A 14,825-nucleotide genomic window follows, 5' to 3' on the forward strand; every position below is an offset into this window, starting at 1 on the left:
TATATGTATATACTCAATGATAGGGAAATACACAACTAATAATAAACTTGTCCCAATGATTACATAATATAGTATATTCTTTTGTCCTAAGTTCAAATCATATCATAGTAGCTAGTAATATATATATATATATATATATATAGAACTTATTTTAAATACGTACTTATTTCAAAATATTACGGACAAAAGTTTTATCATTCATTGATAAATTCGTGAGTAACCTAAAAATTTAACAAAAATAGGTTGAAAAATGTATCAATAAATTTGTCGATAGTATCAGATCGATGAAATTGAGGCACAAGAGTAAACTTGTATACATACATACATATATGTATGTATGTATGTATGTAGGAATAATTAGAGGCAAGGAATGAGAGGACAGGATCCCGGTAATGATAGAGTGGTCTGAGAGTAATGCATTGGGTAGGGTCCAATCCAAGCCATGAAAGAAATAAAGTATTGGCATGAAGAGCAGAATAACCTAATTAACCTAACTGCTATACTACAACTACACTCCGTGTCCTTCGCTGCTACACACTCCTTACCAGGGACACTTCTACTGTTTACCTCTCACTCTCTCTCTCTTACATCAACACACATTTAAGAAGAAATTAAATTGAATGTGCTTGGCTGGATATATATTGGATTAGGTCAGGCTCCTAAACATATTCAAAGTGTGACAGATTGTACCCAATGGATCAAACACCAAAGCTTGTCGGGGAATCAAACCCTACCAAAACCACCAAATTCGGTAATTATTATTATTATTACACATGTAACTAACTATATTTCACAACCGAGTTATTATTGAGAATTAATTTAGATATATAGATATCTAAAAATTATGTAAGAAGTGAAGATCGAAGAGAGTGCGTTGAGTTGGGGTAGATGTATGATATATACGTGACTACGTGAGAATCAAATTAATTAGGATTAGACAGTTGGTTTTGTTTGTTTTATGTGCATTGCAAATTACAATATATAAATAAATATAATACATTATTACATGTGATTCCCAAGATTTTTGTCTTGTAAGTTTTCATGCCTCCATGTCCCACCACGCATTCTCCATATATCACCATCACTTTCATCTATATTCTTTTTCTTTTCAGTAACAAATTAAACAAATTTTAAATACTATATATATGCGCATGTATATATTTGTCTAGTAACGGTTAATAATTAGATTTATTATAATACTTTATATTTTTATAATTATTTTTTAAAATAATCATTAATTTTTATTTGAATAATTTGGTTAAGAAGTATTTTTAAGATAGTCTATTGTGTTTGGAATATATAAAAAATATTTTTAAATAATATAATTAAAAAATAGATATAAAATGATTATTTATATTACTTAATGTTTGATACTTAAAATCAAACTGGTAAGATCATTAAAATTGAAATATAATAAGATTTTTCTCATAATAATAAACTTTAAAATATTGCTTTGTTTATAAGTTATTTTTTTAGTTTTGTTTGTAAGTCAAATTATTATGACACAAACATACTTTTTTTTTTTTTTTATAGTTAAAAGACTTTTTTAAAAGATTTTTTGTGGGTTTCCAAACATGCTACTAATTAGGTTAATTGCCTAATTGTCATGTTTTGAACACTTCTCTCTATTTTGGGTGGAGATTGAAACTCAACTATCTAAAAAAAAGTATGTATATAAAGTAAAAAAATGATATATAACAAACATAGATAACATTATGTTAGTTAAGTGATCAACATGTTAGTTAGTACTAACTAATCCTATATAGTATAAGTTATCTTCTACAGCAGTAGTTTATGTAAAATAATAATCAAAGTACTGATTTACACCTTTAAATTAATTATGAAGTTTGAAGAACTAGGCATATAATCCTCAAACTACTATATGCAATTTTGTTTCATCATTTTTGCCATTTTTGTTCAACACAATATTTATATCTTTTTTATACATTTCAAATAATGTAATATGTATTTATTTATTTATCATTTTTTTATTCTATCTACTTATATACAAACAATTTTAAGATTAGATTATTCAGATACAATAATTAATAATGATTAAATAAGTGGGGTATCTTTGATTTAAAAAAGAAGTTGTGATGATCAACTCTTATTATGTTTAAATTTTTTCTTCACTATTATAAACATAGGCAACTGCCAAAGTAATAGAAAGACTGTGAATCAGATAATTATCCGATTTTATGAGCTTGATTTTTCATATATATATATATATATATATATATATATATATATATATATATATATGCGGCAAAAGATTTCATTTCATGATATTTTATAATGTTTGATTTCTATATAAAATTATATATAGGTTGACTAACGACTGATCGATCATCACACTACTTCTACTAAAAATGTAATTTAATTTATATATAAAGCTATTTATATTATTTAAGACAAAAAAAAAATCATTAGTTATTAATGTTAAAAAATATGAGATAAAGTATGTTGTTGAATTACTAAACTAAAAAAATTCAGTTGAAGGCTAAAAATATAGTAAAAAATAATAAATTTTGATAATTTTTTAATATTTTTTAAAACAATATAATTTATAATTCAGTCATGTACACTATATACCAAACATAATGCAGAGATTTAATTTAGTTTCTGTCTTTTAATTTTTATCTTTCAATCTCTATCTCCTTTTTAAACGTTATCTTAGTGATTAGAGGTGGGAAAAAAGAAGAAAAAAGGAGAAAAAGAAATAAAGAACATAATTAAAAAGACGAGTGTAAAATAGTCCAAAATATATATATGTTTTATTAAAAAGATTCTTTTAAAAATAATTTAATGTTAAAAATGTTTTTTAAAAAATTATTGTTAAGAAGGATTTTGAGTTTCACCTTAAACTATAAGAATTAAAAGAGTATTTATTTATACAATTAGTTTAAAAATTATTATTAAGGACGTTCAAGATCTAGCCCAGTTCAAAATTCGGTTTGGATCCAATGCATATTTTAACGGGTTTGAAATTTTATTTTTAGTCGGTGTTATTTTCGGATTGGATTCAAGTTATGCTTTGAGTTATCCAGTTCGAATTTTTTTTAATAAAAATATACATTTAAAATAAAATTAATAATATTATATTATATTTTTATACTTTAATCAATATTTTTAATATTATACTATATTATTTTATTTTAAAATAATTTATTTTAACATAAATATAATATAATAGTTATTAAATTTAATTTAAAAATATTATTTTAATATATAAAATTTATAAATTTATATATATTAATTTTATATCAAATTAACCTGATTTAATTTTGTTTAGTGTTTATTTCAGATTATTTTTAAATCAGATAAAAATAAACCCAATAACTATTTATAACAGAATTCAGAGTCTAATTAAATCCAGCTCGTGAATACCAAAAATTACTAGCATTGATGTTTCTTATTAATTGATGTTGGACGGTAAGAATCTAGTATAGTACACACCACTAGCTAATAGTAGTATTTTACAGTGTCCAAATAGGGCAAGTAATAAAACTCCAAGAAAACATTTAATTTAATTAATAGCTACACAACTAGCTACTAGCTAGACCTAGAATAAAAATAAACATCCAGAAGTGATTTTCAAATTCAAAATGTTTAGTAACAAAAAAAAATCAGTCAAAAACAGTCATAACTTGTCTTATTTAACATTTATTAATTATTGCGACAATTAATTAATGTTAAATAAGACAAGTTAATGTTAAATAAGACAAGTTCTGGCTTTTTTTTGTCTACCTAACAAATATTATATGCGTCGTTTTCATGTACATTTCTTTTCCATATTTGTTATTTTTATCATATTTTTTATGATTTATTTATGGTTTATATTTTTAGATTTATTTTTACCAACTATATAAATTTTTTAGTGTTATTTTAATAATTTATCAAAAATATATAAACATCATTTCTTCTTAAAAAAAAGAAGTGGAACTTAATTGGCATTGAAATCCAATAATGAGGAAGGATTTGGTCTGTACACTAAATCTTCTCATTAATTAGTGCAACCAAATTATATCAACTTGTCCATCAAGTAATTTTAACAACTTTAATTGGTACTATTTAAAAAAAGTTGGCAGCTATTGCCACGCCAAAAATTTCAAACCTTTGGTCCCCTATTTCATGGAATTGTGCATGTGAACATGTTTTCTATGTGGCTCAATCTTGTAGCCAATTGCTAGAGGACCCCTCTCTCATTATTATATTATTATTCAAATAAAATATTTTTCATTTTATATGCTGTTGACCTAGGGTCTTCGTTATCTGTTCTTGTTGGAGTTCCAATTTTCAATTAATCCCAACTCAAATTACAATGTAAAAGGTCTCTTTCATATCTACTATTACTTAATGGTCAAATCTCTCATTCATTTTATGGACTTATTATTATTATAACTGGAATAAGCATATAAGTTAATTAAGTTTACTGTTCTTGTTATATTTGTAGTTTATAACAAAGCGACTTTTATTTCATTAAATAATATTATTATTAGTTTCTTTTTATATGTGTTTGCATGTATAGGACAACAATGAAATTTATAGGAATGGACTTAAATCAAAATGGATAAATCTGATCAATTCTTTTAATTACATGATGGATTTTTAAAAAAAATAAAAAACATTGACGTGAGTAAACCGTGGTGGACGAAGTGGAAGCTGTAACAACCCTAATTTTCGAGTACATGAGATCTTTTTTGAAAGTATGGATTTCTCCGGAAGATCAGTAAAGGGAACACTTCTGTTATATCATCAAGCATCTCAATCCTCATTGTCATTATGTCATCTTTAAGTTAGAATCATTTCCGAGGCAAGCTCGATAACGCGGTCACGAAGAACCTGATTTTTGAACCGTATCGGTTAGAAGTTTTGATTCGATTTTTCGTAAATAGTCTCAGTTTGACGAACCGGACTCGATTTATGAGAGAAGAGAGATAATAGGATGATATTATCATTATATTAGTATTAGAAACTTCTTGAATAATATTATAAGGTTACCTGGTCTGTTTTTGTTAAAAACAGAAAATCGGTTTAACCAGGTTTACGGTTTACTAGTGCAGCTTAGCACCAGCACTCTTTGATGAATTTAGCAATGCTAAGGCCTCATTATACATGTTCTATTCTCATAATAAATATGTTACTAGTGTTATTTATGCTAGTAGCTCATAAAATAATTTTTAGAGATGTTTTTACGAGTGTTCCGATACACCTAGTTTTAGTAGTTGTACACCAGAGATATTTTAATATTATTTTAATCCACCTCCAAGCCAACCAATCACAACTCACCTTACACTCCTAAGACCTCCAAGGCTGTCTCATTTCATAATTTTGGCCGAAAATAACAAGAGAGAAAAGAGAGAAACTTTCATGAACACTTAATCTTCAAAGCTTGATTTCTTCTGAACTAAAACTCAAATCAAAACTCCGATTTCACCAAAATGATCCTCTCTTCTTCCTCTACATAACCATGTAACTTATCAAGGATGGAAATAAGGTGAGATGGCTGTCTCCCTCCCATTTCAATTCGGTTTTCAAGGAAAACCATGCAAAACATGTGTTTTCTTGATGTTCTTCCTTAGGAATCATGCTTAACTTGACTTGAGAGCCAAGAAACGTGAATTTCCAGCAAGTCTAAGGTGAGATATCTCTTCCTAACATACTGAGTGAGATTTGGTCAGTTGAGAGTTTTTGGATTTAAAGTTGTTCTTGATGTGATTTAGAAGGAAAAAGTGCTTAAGGACCACCTGAAAGTTTAACCGAATTAGGAGCAGCAAAACCAGGTAGGGTTTGGTAAAATTAATCTTGATTGATTGTGTTTGAGTTGTGTGATTATGATATGTTTTGGTTATGCTTGAAATTGATTGTTTATATGAGTGATTCTTGTTGAAATTTTGGTGAAATTTTGATGAAATTTGATGATATTCAACTCTGTGTTTGTGTTCTTCATGGCTGCTGAAAAACGAAACCCTAACCCTTGAATTGAGGTTCAATTTGTGTTTAAAACATGTAGAAAAGATGGGGTTTTAGTGGCTACTAATTTATTATAAATTATAGTAAAAATCGGTTGCTGAAAAGACTGAAAATTGGGTCATTACAGAAGCGAGAACGTGGATTTAAGTAACGCAAATATAAATTTGATAATATTATTAAAACTAAGATTATATTTTTTTATATTTTTTATAATACTTTTTATTTTTATTTCTTAAATTGATATATAAGTATTTTCAAATATTTAGAAAAACATCATGTTAATTTTAACAATATCTTTTTAAATATGTCAAATTTGTATAATTATTATAGTTATCATATATAACAATAATTATCGTACCATATTGTCCATACACCAAATCAAAATTGGTTAAATTTATCGTTGGACTGTTAATTTAAATGAGTAGACTTTTGATTATAATAATATAATATATGGTTATAAAAATGAGAGAAATTAATGATGAATTATACCCGTTTAACCTTGAAAAAACCTAGAAATTAGACTAACTTGCCGATTTAAATAGATTCATTTTATTTCGTTTAGCTTTACTTTTTAACTTTTGTAATTTTTAATTTAGTTTATGTTATAATAATGCAAAAGTAATTAAATAATTAATATAAACTCGTCATTATAAGGAAACGCAAACGTGTTTACTGTTTATTAGGAGCTAAAAATTTTATTTGTTGTTCGAAGACGGTCATTAACATTTTAGTTTAACAAAATATTAACCCATTTTTTAATTAATATGTATTTAAATATAAATATATTATATTTGTTATTAACTCATTTTTTATGTATATTTTATATTTTAATATATATTTAATATTAATTCTTAATTTTTAATAGTTAATTTCAGTGTAAACCTATTATGACTATTAATTTAATAATAAATATACTATGACTTCACCATATGTCATCTTTGAAGTTACCGTAAAACGAATCATTAGACAGGTGATTATTTAATTAATCTTGCTGCTGGATGAGTCCGAATCTTTTTCATTAGTCATGATATATAATTATTAATAAGCCTATATATATTATTAAAGAAATTTATAGTCAAAATAAATATATCTCACAAAAAGATTCATATATATCATATGACGCATATCACGGCTTCTTTTATTTCTTTAAGAAAGGCAAGAAATGAAGGGATAATTTATTTGAGAGCATTTCTTTTTATATTTCTATAAACATACACATGATGCATTTTAAATCAAGTAATAAAAAAATTCCATGCATTGAGTAGCTTAAAATGTAAATTATTAAAAGGAAATAATCTTAAATAATTTTCACTTGATGGTAATTTCTCAGTGCAACAAAAATATATATGAGAATGTGAATAACAAAATGAGCTTTGTTTGGCAAGTACTTTTCTCTACTGAAATTTAAACTTATATTCTTATAGGATAATGCTAGCTAGACAAAAAAAATCAGTCAGAACTTGCCTTATTTAACATTAATTAATTGTCATAACAATTAATGAATTCTAAATAAAATAAGTTATGATTATTTTTTGCTGATTTTCTTTGGTTACCAAACATTTTCGTTCTTATCAATAAAGAACAATGGTAATTTCAATCAACAATAAGAAAACTAGCATTATTTATTGAAAACGTTATGAAAGTTAATTTATTTCAAAGATCTCATTCACTGCACCAAATTCAGTAGATAGCAACCATTTTTTTACGGCGATTGCTAAATAAAATTTAGCGGCAGTTGACACAACGAAAAAATTCAGAATTATTATTACAATATTCATAATTTACAAGCTTATTCGCATATAATAAATAAACTTTTTGTTATTTATTTGTTGTGGCCTAGGGTTTAAAAGTCGCATATAATTATGAAATTTTCTTGTAAACTAAGCAACGTTAAATAGGACGTTGGGTTTAAAAATTTTGCTATTTTAAATAGTTGGGCTAAGATTAATTAGTTCCCTTTTAAGAGAATTGAAAGGGAAAATGGAGATAAAGTCATCCTGAGTGACTTGACCTATAATGCAAATAAAGACTTTTTCCCCTCTCCAAAAACAATATATATATATATTGAAAAATTCCACTCCTCTTTTTTGAAAAATGATAAAATGACACATTCTTTTTCTCTATTTATAAAATATGCACTCTCTTTTTTATTAATTTTAAAAATTTCTTCTTTAATCAATTTTAAATTTTTTGTGTTAACTTTATCCATTTTTTAAGAAAAAATAAATTATTTTTTACAAAAATATCCTTTAGTAAAATTTTTTTATTAAATTTTATTAACTAAAATATCCTTTAACAACTTATTTTTTATTGATTAAATTGTATTTTTACCAAAATATTCTTTTAAAAAAATTTTAATGATTAAATTATTTTTTTTCTAAGATACCCTTCAATAATTTTTTAAAAGATTTTAGAAAAAAAATTAACTATTTAATTTTAACGAAAATTTTGGTAAAATCACAATTTAATAATTAATTCAACGAAAATTTTAAAATCACAATTTAATAATTATTGAAAGGTATCTTAAGAAAAAATAATTTAATAATTAAAAATTTTTTAAAAGAATATTTTGGTAAAAATATAATTTAATTAATAGAAAAAATATTTCGGTAAATAAAATTTAATCACAAAAAATTAAATTTTTATTAGAATATATTTTTGTAAAAAATAATTTATTTATTTTTAAATAAATAAAGTTAACTTTAGTTAACACAAAAGATTTAAAATGAATTAAAAAGAAGATATTTTAAAAGTTATAAAGAAAATAAGTATACATTTTATAAATAGATAAAAAAAATCATTTTAATTGCACTTAGCAAAACTGAACGATTACACATGGGCCATAAGGTTTGAGAGAAAGATTCAATGATGAACATTCCATCATACTTGCATGTAAAAATTTCATGAAAAATTAGTATGAACATTTGACTAAATGGACAAAATGAGATGAATTAGCAAAAGAAAAGAAAAAAGAAGAAAGAAGGAAAAAATGGCATTGGTCTTGGTCCTGAGGGCATGGCCATAATGGGATGGGAGAAGACAATGAAGTATTTAGGGGCAAAATTGGCCCACTAATTAGTGCCTTTTCACTTTCTCGTTTTCTGCCATGTGCCTCCTTTCTTCTTCCTTCAATATACATCAATGGTCCATAACATCCCTATCTTCTACCACAATGGAATATATAATGCTTTGTGCAAAGTCAAAAAAATTAAAAATAAAAATTGTACATTCAATACTGCATTTGAACAATGTTGAACCCTAATATATATTTGTAGAGAGTCAATATAATTCTCATACCAAATATTGTTTGACATTTTCAATGATGCCTATTATTTTTAAGAAATGTTGAGATATTTTATTTGAATTTAATTTTGATAAATTTTCGTTAATTTTACATATGTATCTAATTATATGATGTACGTCAATAAAAATAATTATTTTTTATATTAAATATATAAATAATTATAAAAATAAATATAATTAAACAAATATAAAAAATATTATATATTGTTTATTAGTCAAAATTAAACTTATTTTATGTCTTTTTTTATTTTTAATATTGAATTAATAATGATATTTTTTTTTTTAATTGTGAATGGTTGTAGTATTAATCTCAGATGTAAAACGGATTAATTTGGGATAAAGAAATTAGACTAAATTAGATCCTCTAATTTATGAGATACAAAGATCATATTCTCTAATTTTTGAGATCGGATCATCCGATTTCTATTTAAAAAATAAAAAAAATTTAAGGTACATAAATCAAATCTTCTGATTTTAATATGTTTCTCCGTTTTAAAAAATATAAAAAATTACAATGTTAAAATATATTATTTATCTCATTATTATGAAGGAAAAAAGTAGCCATTTTATGTGTGTTCCAAACCAAAATCAAAGAATAGTAAATGGCCTAGGGATGAAAAATAAAGAGCAATGTAAAAGAAAATGAAAAATAGTAAAAATGAAGTGGATGGAGAGATATGAATGATGATGATGATGAAGATGATGATGATGATGGGCATGGGAAGCAAATCTTAAAAGGGAATCAAAAGAAAATGGCCTGACTTTGCCACTTCTATCCCCCACCTGCCTAAGATATGGTAAGCTCCACATGATTTCATATTTTTCTATTTTCTCATTTCACAAACCCACCCTTGCTGACATCACCTGTATCTCTTCTCCGGATTTTCTTGGGCCCCACTCTCTCTCTTACACATTCTTTTCCTCTTTTGCTTTCTTCCAACTTTCTAATTTCACAAACCCCATTTTCATTTTTTCCCCTCTCCCTCTTTTTCTCTCACATATATAAATTAAGCCCACCTCCCTCCCTCAACAACCTATAAATAAAATTAGGATTTTATTAAAACTATTAATTACATTTTTTATAAAAAAATAAAATTTAAACTTTTAGTAATTTTATTAGTAATATAATTTTAACATTATAAGTTATAACACACATTTATTCCTCTATTCTATTCTTATTTGTTTTGGATAAAAAAAAGTTATTATCATATTTTTTCTTTTGCATTGTTTGCCATGTAATTCAACATTAGCTTGGAAAAAATTTTATTTTGCAAGATTTGGGATGAAATCTGGTCGGATCTTGCTTTGTGGGATGGGGATTTTGGTGGGTCTTATTTCTTCAATACAAAGCTCTTAGCTTCTTCTTCTTCTTTTTCCCATCCTATCCCATCTTCCTCCCATAAACACAAAAGCCATTCCTTTCTTCCATTTCCAAAGGGAAAAGAAGAAAAACCGTTTTTTTTAACACACCCACTTTCCCATTTCTTCATCACATCCTCTAATTTAGATCAAAGGTTCCAACTTTAATCTTTGCATAACCCTGAATTGGGAAGAAGCATAATGGGGATGGCTGCTGCAGCTGCTACAGAGTCACAGCAGTTTCATGTGTTGGCTGTTGATGACAGCCTCATAGATAGGAAGCTTATTGAGAGGCTCCTAAGAACTTCTTCTTACCAAGGTACACTCTTTTTTTCCTAAATCAGACAACAATCTAAGAAAACAGAGAAACAAAATTGTACCCTTTTCCTTTTTTTTTTCTTCCTTACCTTTCTTATGTATGTGTCCTACTATGTTGTCTGAGTTGTGTGTTTTTACCTGAATTGGCAGTTACTACAGTTGATTCTGGGACCAAAGCTTTAGAATTTCTGGGCTTGCGTGAGAATGATGATGGCACCCCAAATACACCTTCTATTTCTCCTAACAATCATCAGGTACGGATATTAATTTCAATTTTGTTATTTTAAATTTTGAACCGTGGATCAGTATCAATGTTATTATTATTCTGGGATTCTGAAAAATTAAGGATTTGTTTTATTTGTAGGAGGTGGAGGTGAATATGGTTATAACAGATTACTGTATGCCTGGGATGACCGGCTATGATTTGCTCAAGAAAATCAAGGTATGGTTATGGTTTCTATTCCTGTCTCATCTCTTTTTCTCTTTCAGTCTTTCTGGCTAATATTGTTTCTCCTTTTGCTTTTAAAGCAACAAGAATTTTCCATTTTGATACTGTGTATTCATCCCAATTTTCTGCTATTGCTGAAAGTTGTCAACTTGGAGTATAGTTTTTATTATCTCTTGGAATATTATTATTCCCATATATGCTTTTTTTTTTTCTTTTTTCTGTTTTCCACTCAAAACAAATCAGGATCACAATATGTTGCAAATATTTTCTTCCTAAAAAAGGGCCATGCTTTTTTATCAGCTGGATTTGATTTGAGGAACAGGATTTGGTTTGGAAATTACTGAAATTTTCCATGGTCAATTATTTCAACTGGAACCAACAGAGTTAAGAAATTTATAGGATTTTGTTCTGATTTTTCTTTTTTTTTTTTTCAGGAATCTTCATCTCTTAGAAACATACCAGTGGTGATTATGTCATCTGAGAATGTGCCTTCAAGAATTAGCAGGTAATAGGGGAAGGGCTGAAGGAGTGTTTCAAACATTTCAATTTTGAGTCTTGTTTTTGGAGAGGAAAAGGAAAAAAAATATGTTCTGATGAATCTATGGACAATGAAACAGATGCTTGGAGGAAGGAGCTGAAGAATTTTTCTTGAAGCCAGTGAGGCTTTCAGATTTGAATAGGCTCAAACCACATATAATGAAGAGGAGCAAGTTGAAAGATCAAGATCAAAAGCAAGTGATACCAGAAAAGATTGATACTTTATTAGAAGTTCAAAAGCAGCATCAACCACAAGAAGAAGCACAGCCACAAGTGCAACCAAATTTAGAACAACAACAACAACAACAATCACTGCAACAAAACAACAACAATAACAATAACAGCAGCAACAAGAGGAAGAGCATGGAGCAGAGCCTTTCACCAGAGACCACTGACAGAACTAGACCAAGATACAGTGGCATAGCCACTGTGGTATGATCATAAATAATCATTTTCATTGCCTACCAAAGTATAATTTTCTTGAGTTTCACAATGTAATTCTCTCTCATATAACTTCCTTTTTCTTTTTCTCTTATTTTTTTCACATTATGATTAACTTCAGTGTTGGTTGATATAGATCCTTATAGGAGTGTAGAAAGTTGTTTCCTGTACACATTTCATGGAAAATATTCCCTTCCAATTTTGTTTTCATATATTAAAAGGAAAAAAAAAGATCATATGAAGAGTAAGAAATCAGATGATAAATTTTGGGTCTAAATGAGTCTTGTTTACCAATTATCAGTTTGGTTGGAATATGGGACCAATTAGAACCTTTGAAAAAGGGATTTTGTTCCTTCAAATCACTTGCTTTGTAACTTTGTCTACATAGTGTATGAAGAGTGTAAAGTTTTGTTTCATTAGGCAGGTGCATTAACAAGAAAGAAAATGGGATAACAATTAATGCAAAAAGAAAAATGGAAAATCGATTTAGTCATTTATTTTCATGAATGAGTTTGGTGTACATAAAGCTCATTTATAAAAAGTGTATCCTTTTTACTATTTAGGAATCACAATTTTTTTAGTGGCTTGATGGGGCGAGTATTTGCAGGGATTTACCCGCGACATGTTAAGGACTAATCCGTCGCAAATCTGAGCTCCATTTAAGGGTCTGCCACTGGCCAATGAGTTGCTGCATGCACAAGGCGGGGTTCGAACTCCCGACACTTGCTTAAGCGGATAAGTGAACCGATCACTCAACCAACCCAAGTTAAAATTTTTTTTTTATTTGAATCAAAAGAAAAATCGATGTGATCAGATGTCCATTTTTCGGGGTTTTTTATATGCCTTAAACAATTACATTTTGGGCCACAAACCAAAGGTCCTGTATTTTTGGCCAGATCGAGAGCCCATGTGTTAAATAAGAACATTGTCCTATGAAATAACGATCATTCCCAGTGAGTGAGAAACTGCGGATGCAAGTGTAATGGGCTAATGGCCCATTGGCCCCATAATTTTGTCAATTCATAGAACATGAATTAAATATTAAATTTTACTTGTGTGCTATCCTAATTGATCACATGAAAGAGGAGTTATATGAAACAGTTAAGCCACTAATGTTGCAATAGATAAAAGTTAATTGTTATTAAGTATATTATCTTTATATTATATCTATAAGTACATATATCATATATGTTATATTGTCATGTGTCTAATAATTATACGTTGATTATAAATATATTTTATTATTTTTGTGTAATTGTTTATACCCTATTCTAAAATGTAAAGTCAGATCCAATAAAAAAGAAAGATCCATTCCAAAAGGATGACCTTCACTATATATCCGATCTATTTTAAAAAAGAGATTGGATAAGTGCTTACAAAACTGTCTTCTTGAATCTCTCCTACTATTTTTATCTTCCTAAAAGATAGATCCTAACAAACTCTCAAAATAAAGTGATAATTAACTCTACTATAAATATATTGACATTCCTCATATATATACACGTTCTAATCTACTAAAAAATCTGTCTAAAGCCTTTGCTAACTTAAATATCAGAGTCTCTTGTAGGTACCACCCCCACCTCCTTAGGAGGAACTCGGACAGCAGCACCTCGACACAAGAACAAGTCGGACGCTGCCTCACAAGGAGTCTGGACCTCACAGTCAGATCCAAAATCAACGTTTCAGATAACGATCAGAACAATAATAATATTTATAAATAGTTTTTATGTACTTTCTATTTATTCTCTTTTTTTCTTTAGATATTTATGGACGATTTGACTCAAAATTCGTCACGCAAACTTCATATAAAACTAAAAGTTGAAATTTGCCAAGATGTACGGCAAACCTTACAAAAATAACAAGCTTCGTCGGGATGCGACAAACTCATCCAAAATGCCAAAAGAAAAAATTCTAAAAATTAAAGTTTCATTCATTTTTTTGGAGAAATGATATTTTTTTAAGTTATAATAAAAAAATTCCAAAAATATTCACATCTATCTATATATACTATTTAACTTCTATATATTCTCTTCTAGAAAACAAAATCTCTTATATACTATTTAGTCCATATTTTCAAGATCATAACGTTTTTCTCTACTTACATAACTAATATTTTTTATGAGACAAATTTATTTAATTAATCTCAGTAGTTCTTGTTCTTCTCCTTTTTATTTTTATTTTTTATCCTCTCTTTTATTTTACCATTTAATTTTGATATAGAGAACACCATATGATAAATTCCATACATCTTCAAATAAAAATAATTAACCTTAGAACAATTTTAATCTCGACCGAACATAGACTATAACATATATACAAGAGATAATATTATTTCAATCAATGATCCTTCATCATAAAACCCCAATAATCATAACCTTCTAACATTCATCACAAAGGTTTTAAAGTAAATTCAAAAAGAATTATTCTCCACATATAAGTATTTTTC

At 27.2% G+C, this 14,825-nt stretch overlaps 1 protein-coding gene across 1 annotated transcript; it reads left to right on the forward strand.

Annotated features, from left to right (window-relative positions):
• Positions 1–10,344: 10,344 nt before the first annotated feature.
• On the forward strand, positions 10,345–12,656 carry LOC107645538 (two-component response regulator ARR8). Its single transcript, XM_016349590.3, has 5 exons — positions 10,345–10,954; positions 11,104–11,207; positions 11,318–11,395; positions 11,836–11,906; positions 12,019–12,656. Exons 1-5 carry the CDS (start codon positions 10,837–10,839, stop codon positions 12,374–12,376), a joined length of 729 nt encoding a protein of 242 aa, XP_016205076.1. The 5' UTR covers positions 10,345–10,836; the 3' UTR covers positions 12,377–12,656.
• The last annotated feature ends 2,169 nt before the right edge of the window (positions 12,657–14,825 follow it).

This window comes from Arachis ipaensis, chromosome B6, assembly GCF_059453495.1.
Source record: "Arachis ipaensis isolate K30076 ecotype BB chromosome B6, ASM5945349v1, whole genome shotgun sequence".
NCBI lineage: Eukaryota > Viridiplantae > Streptophyta > Magnoliopsida > Fabales > Fabaceae > Arachis > Arachis ipaensis.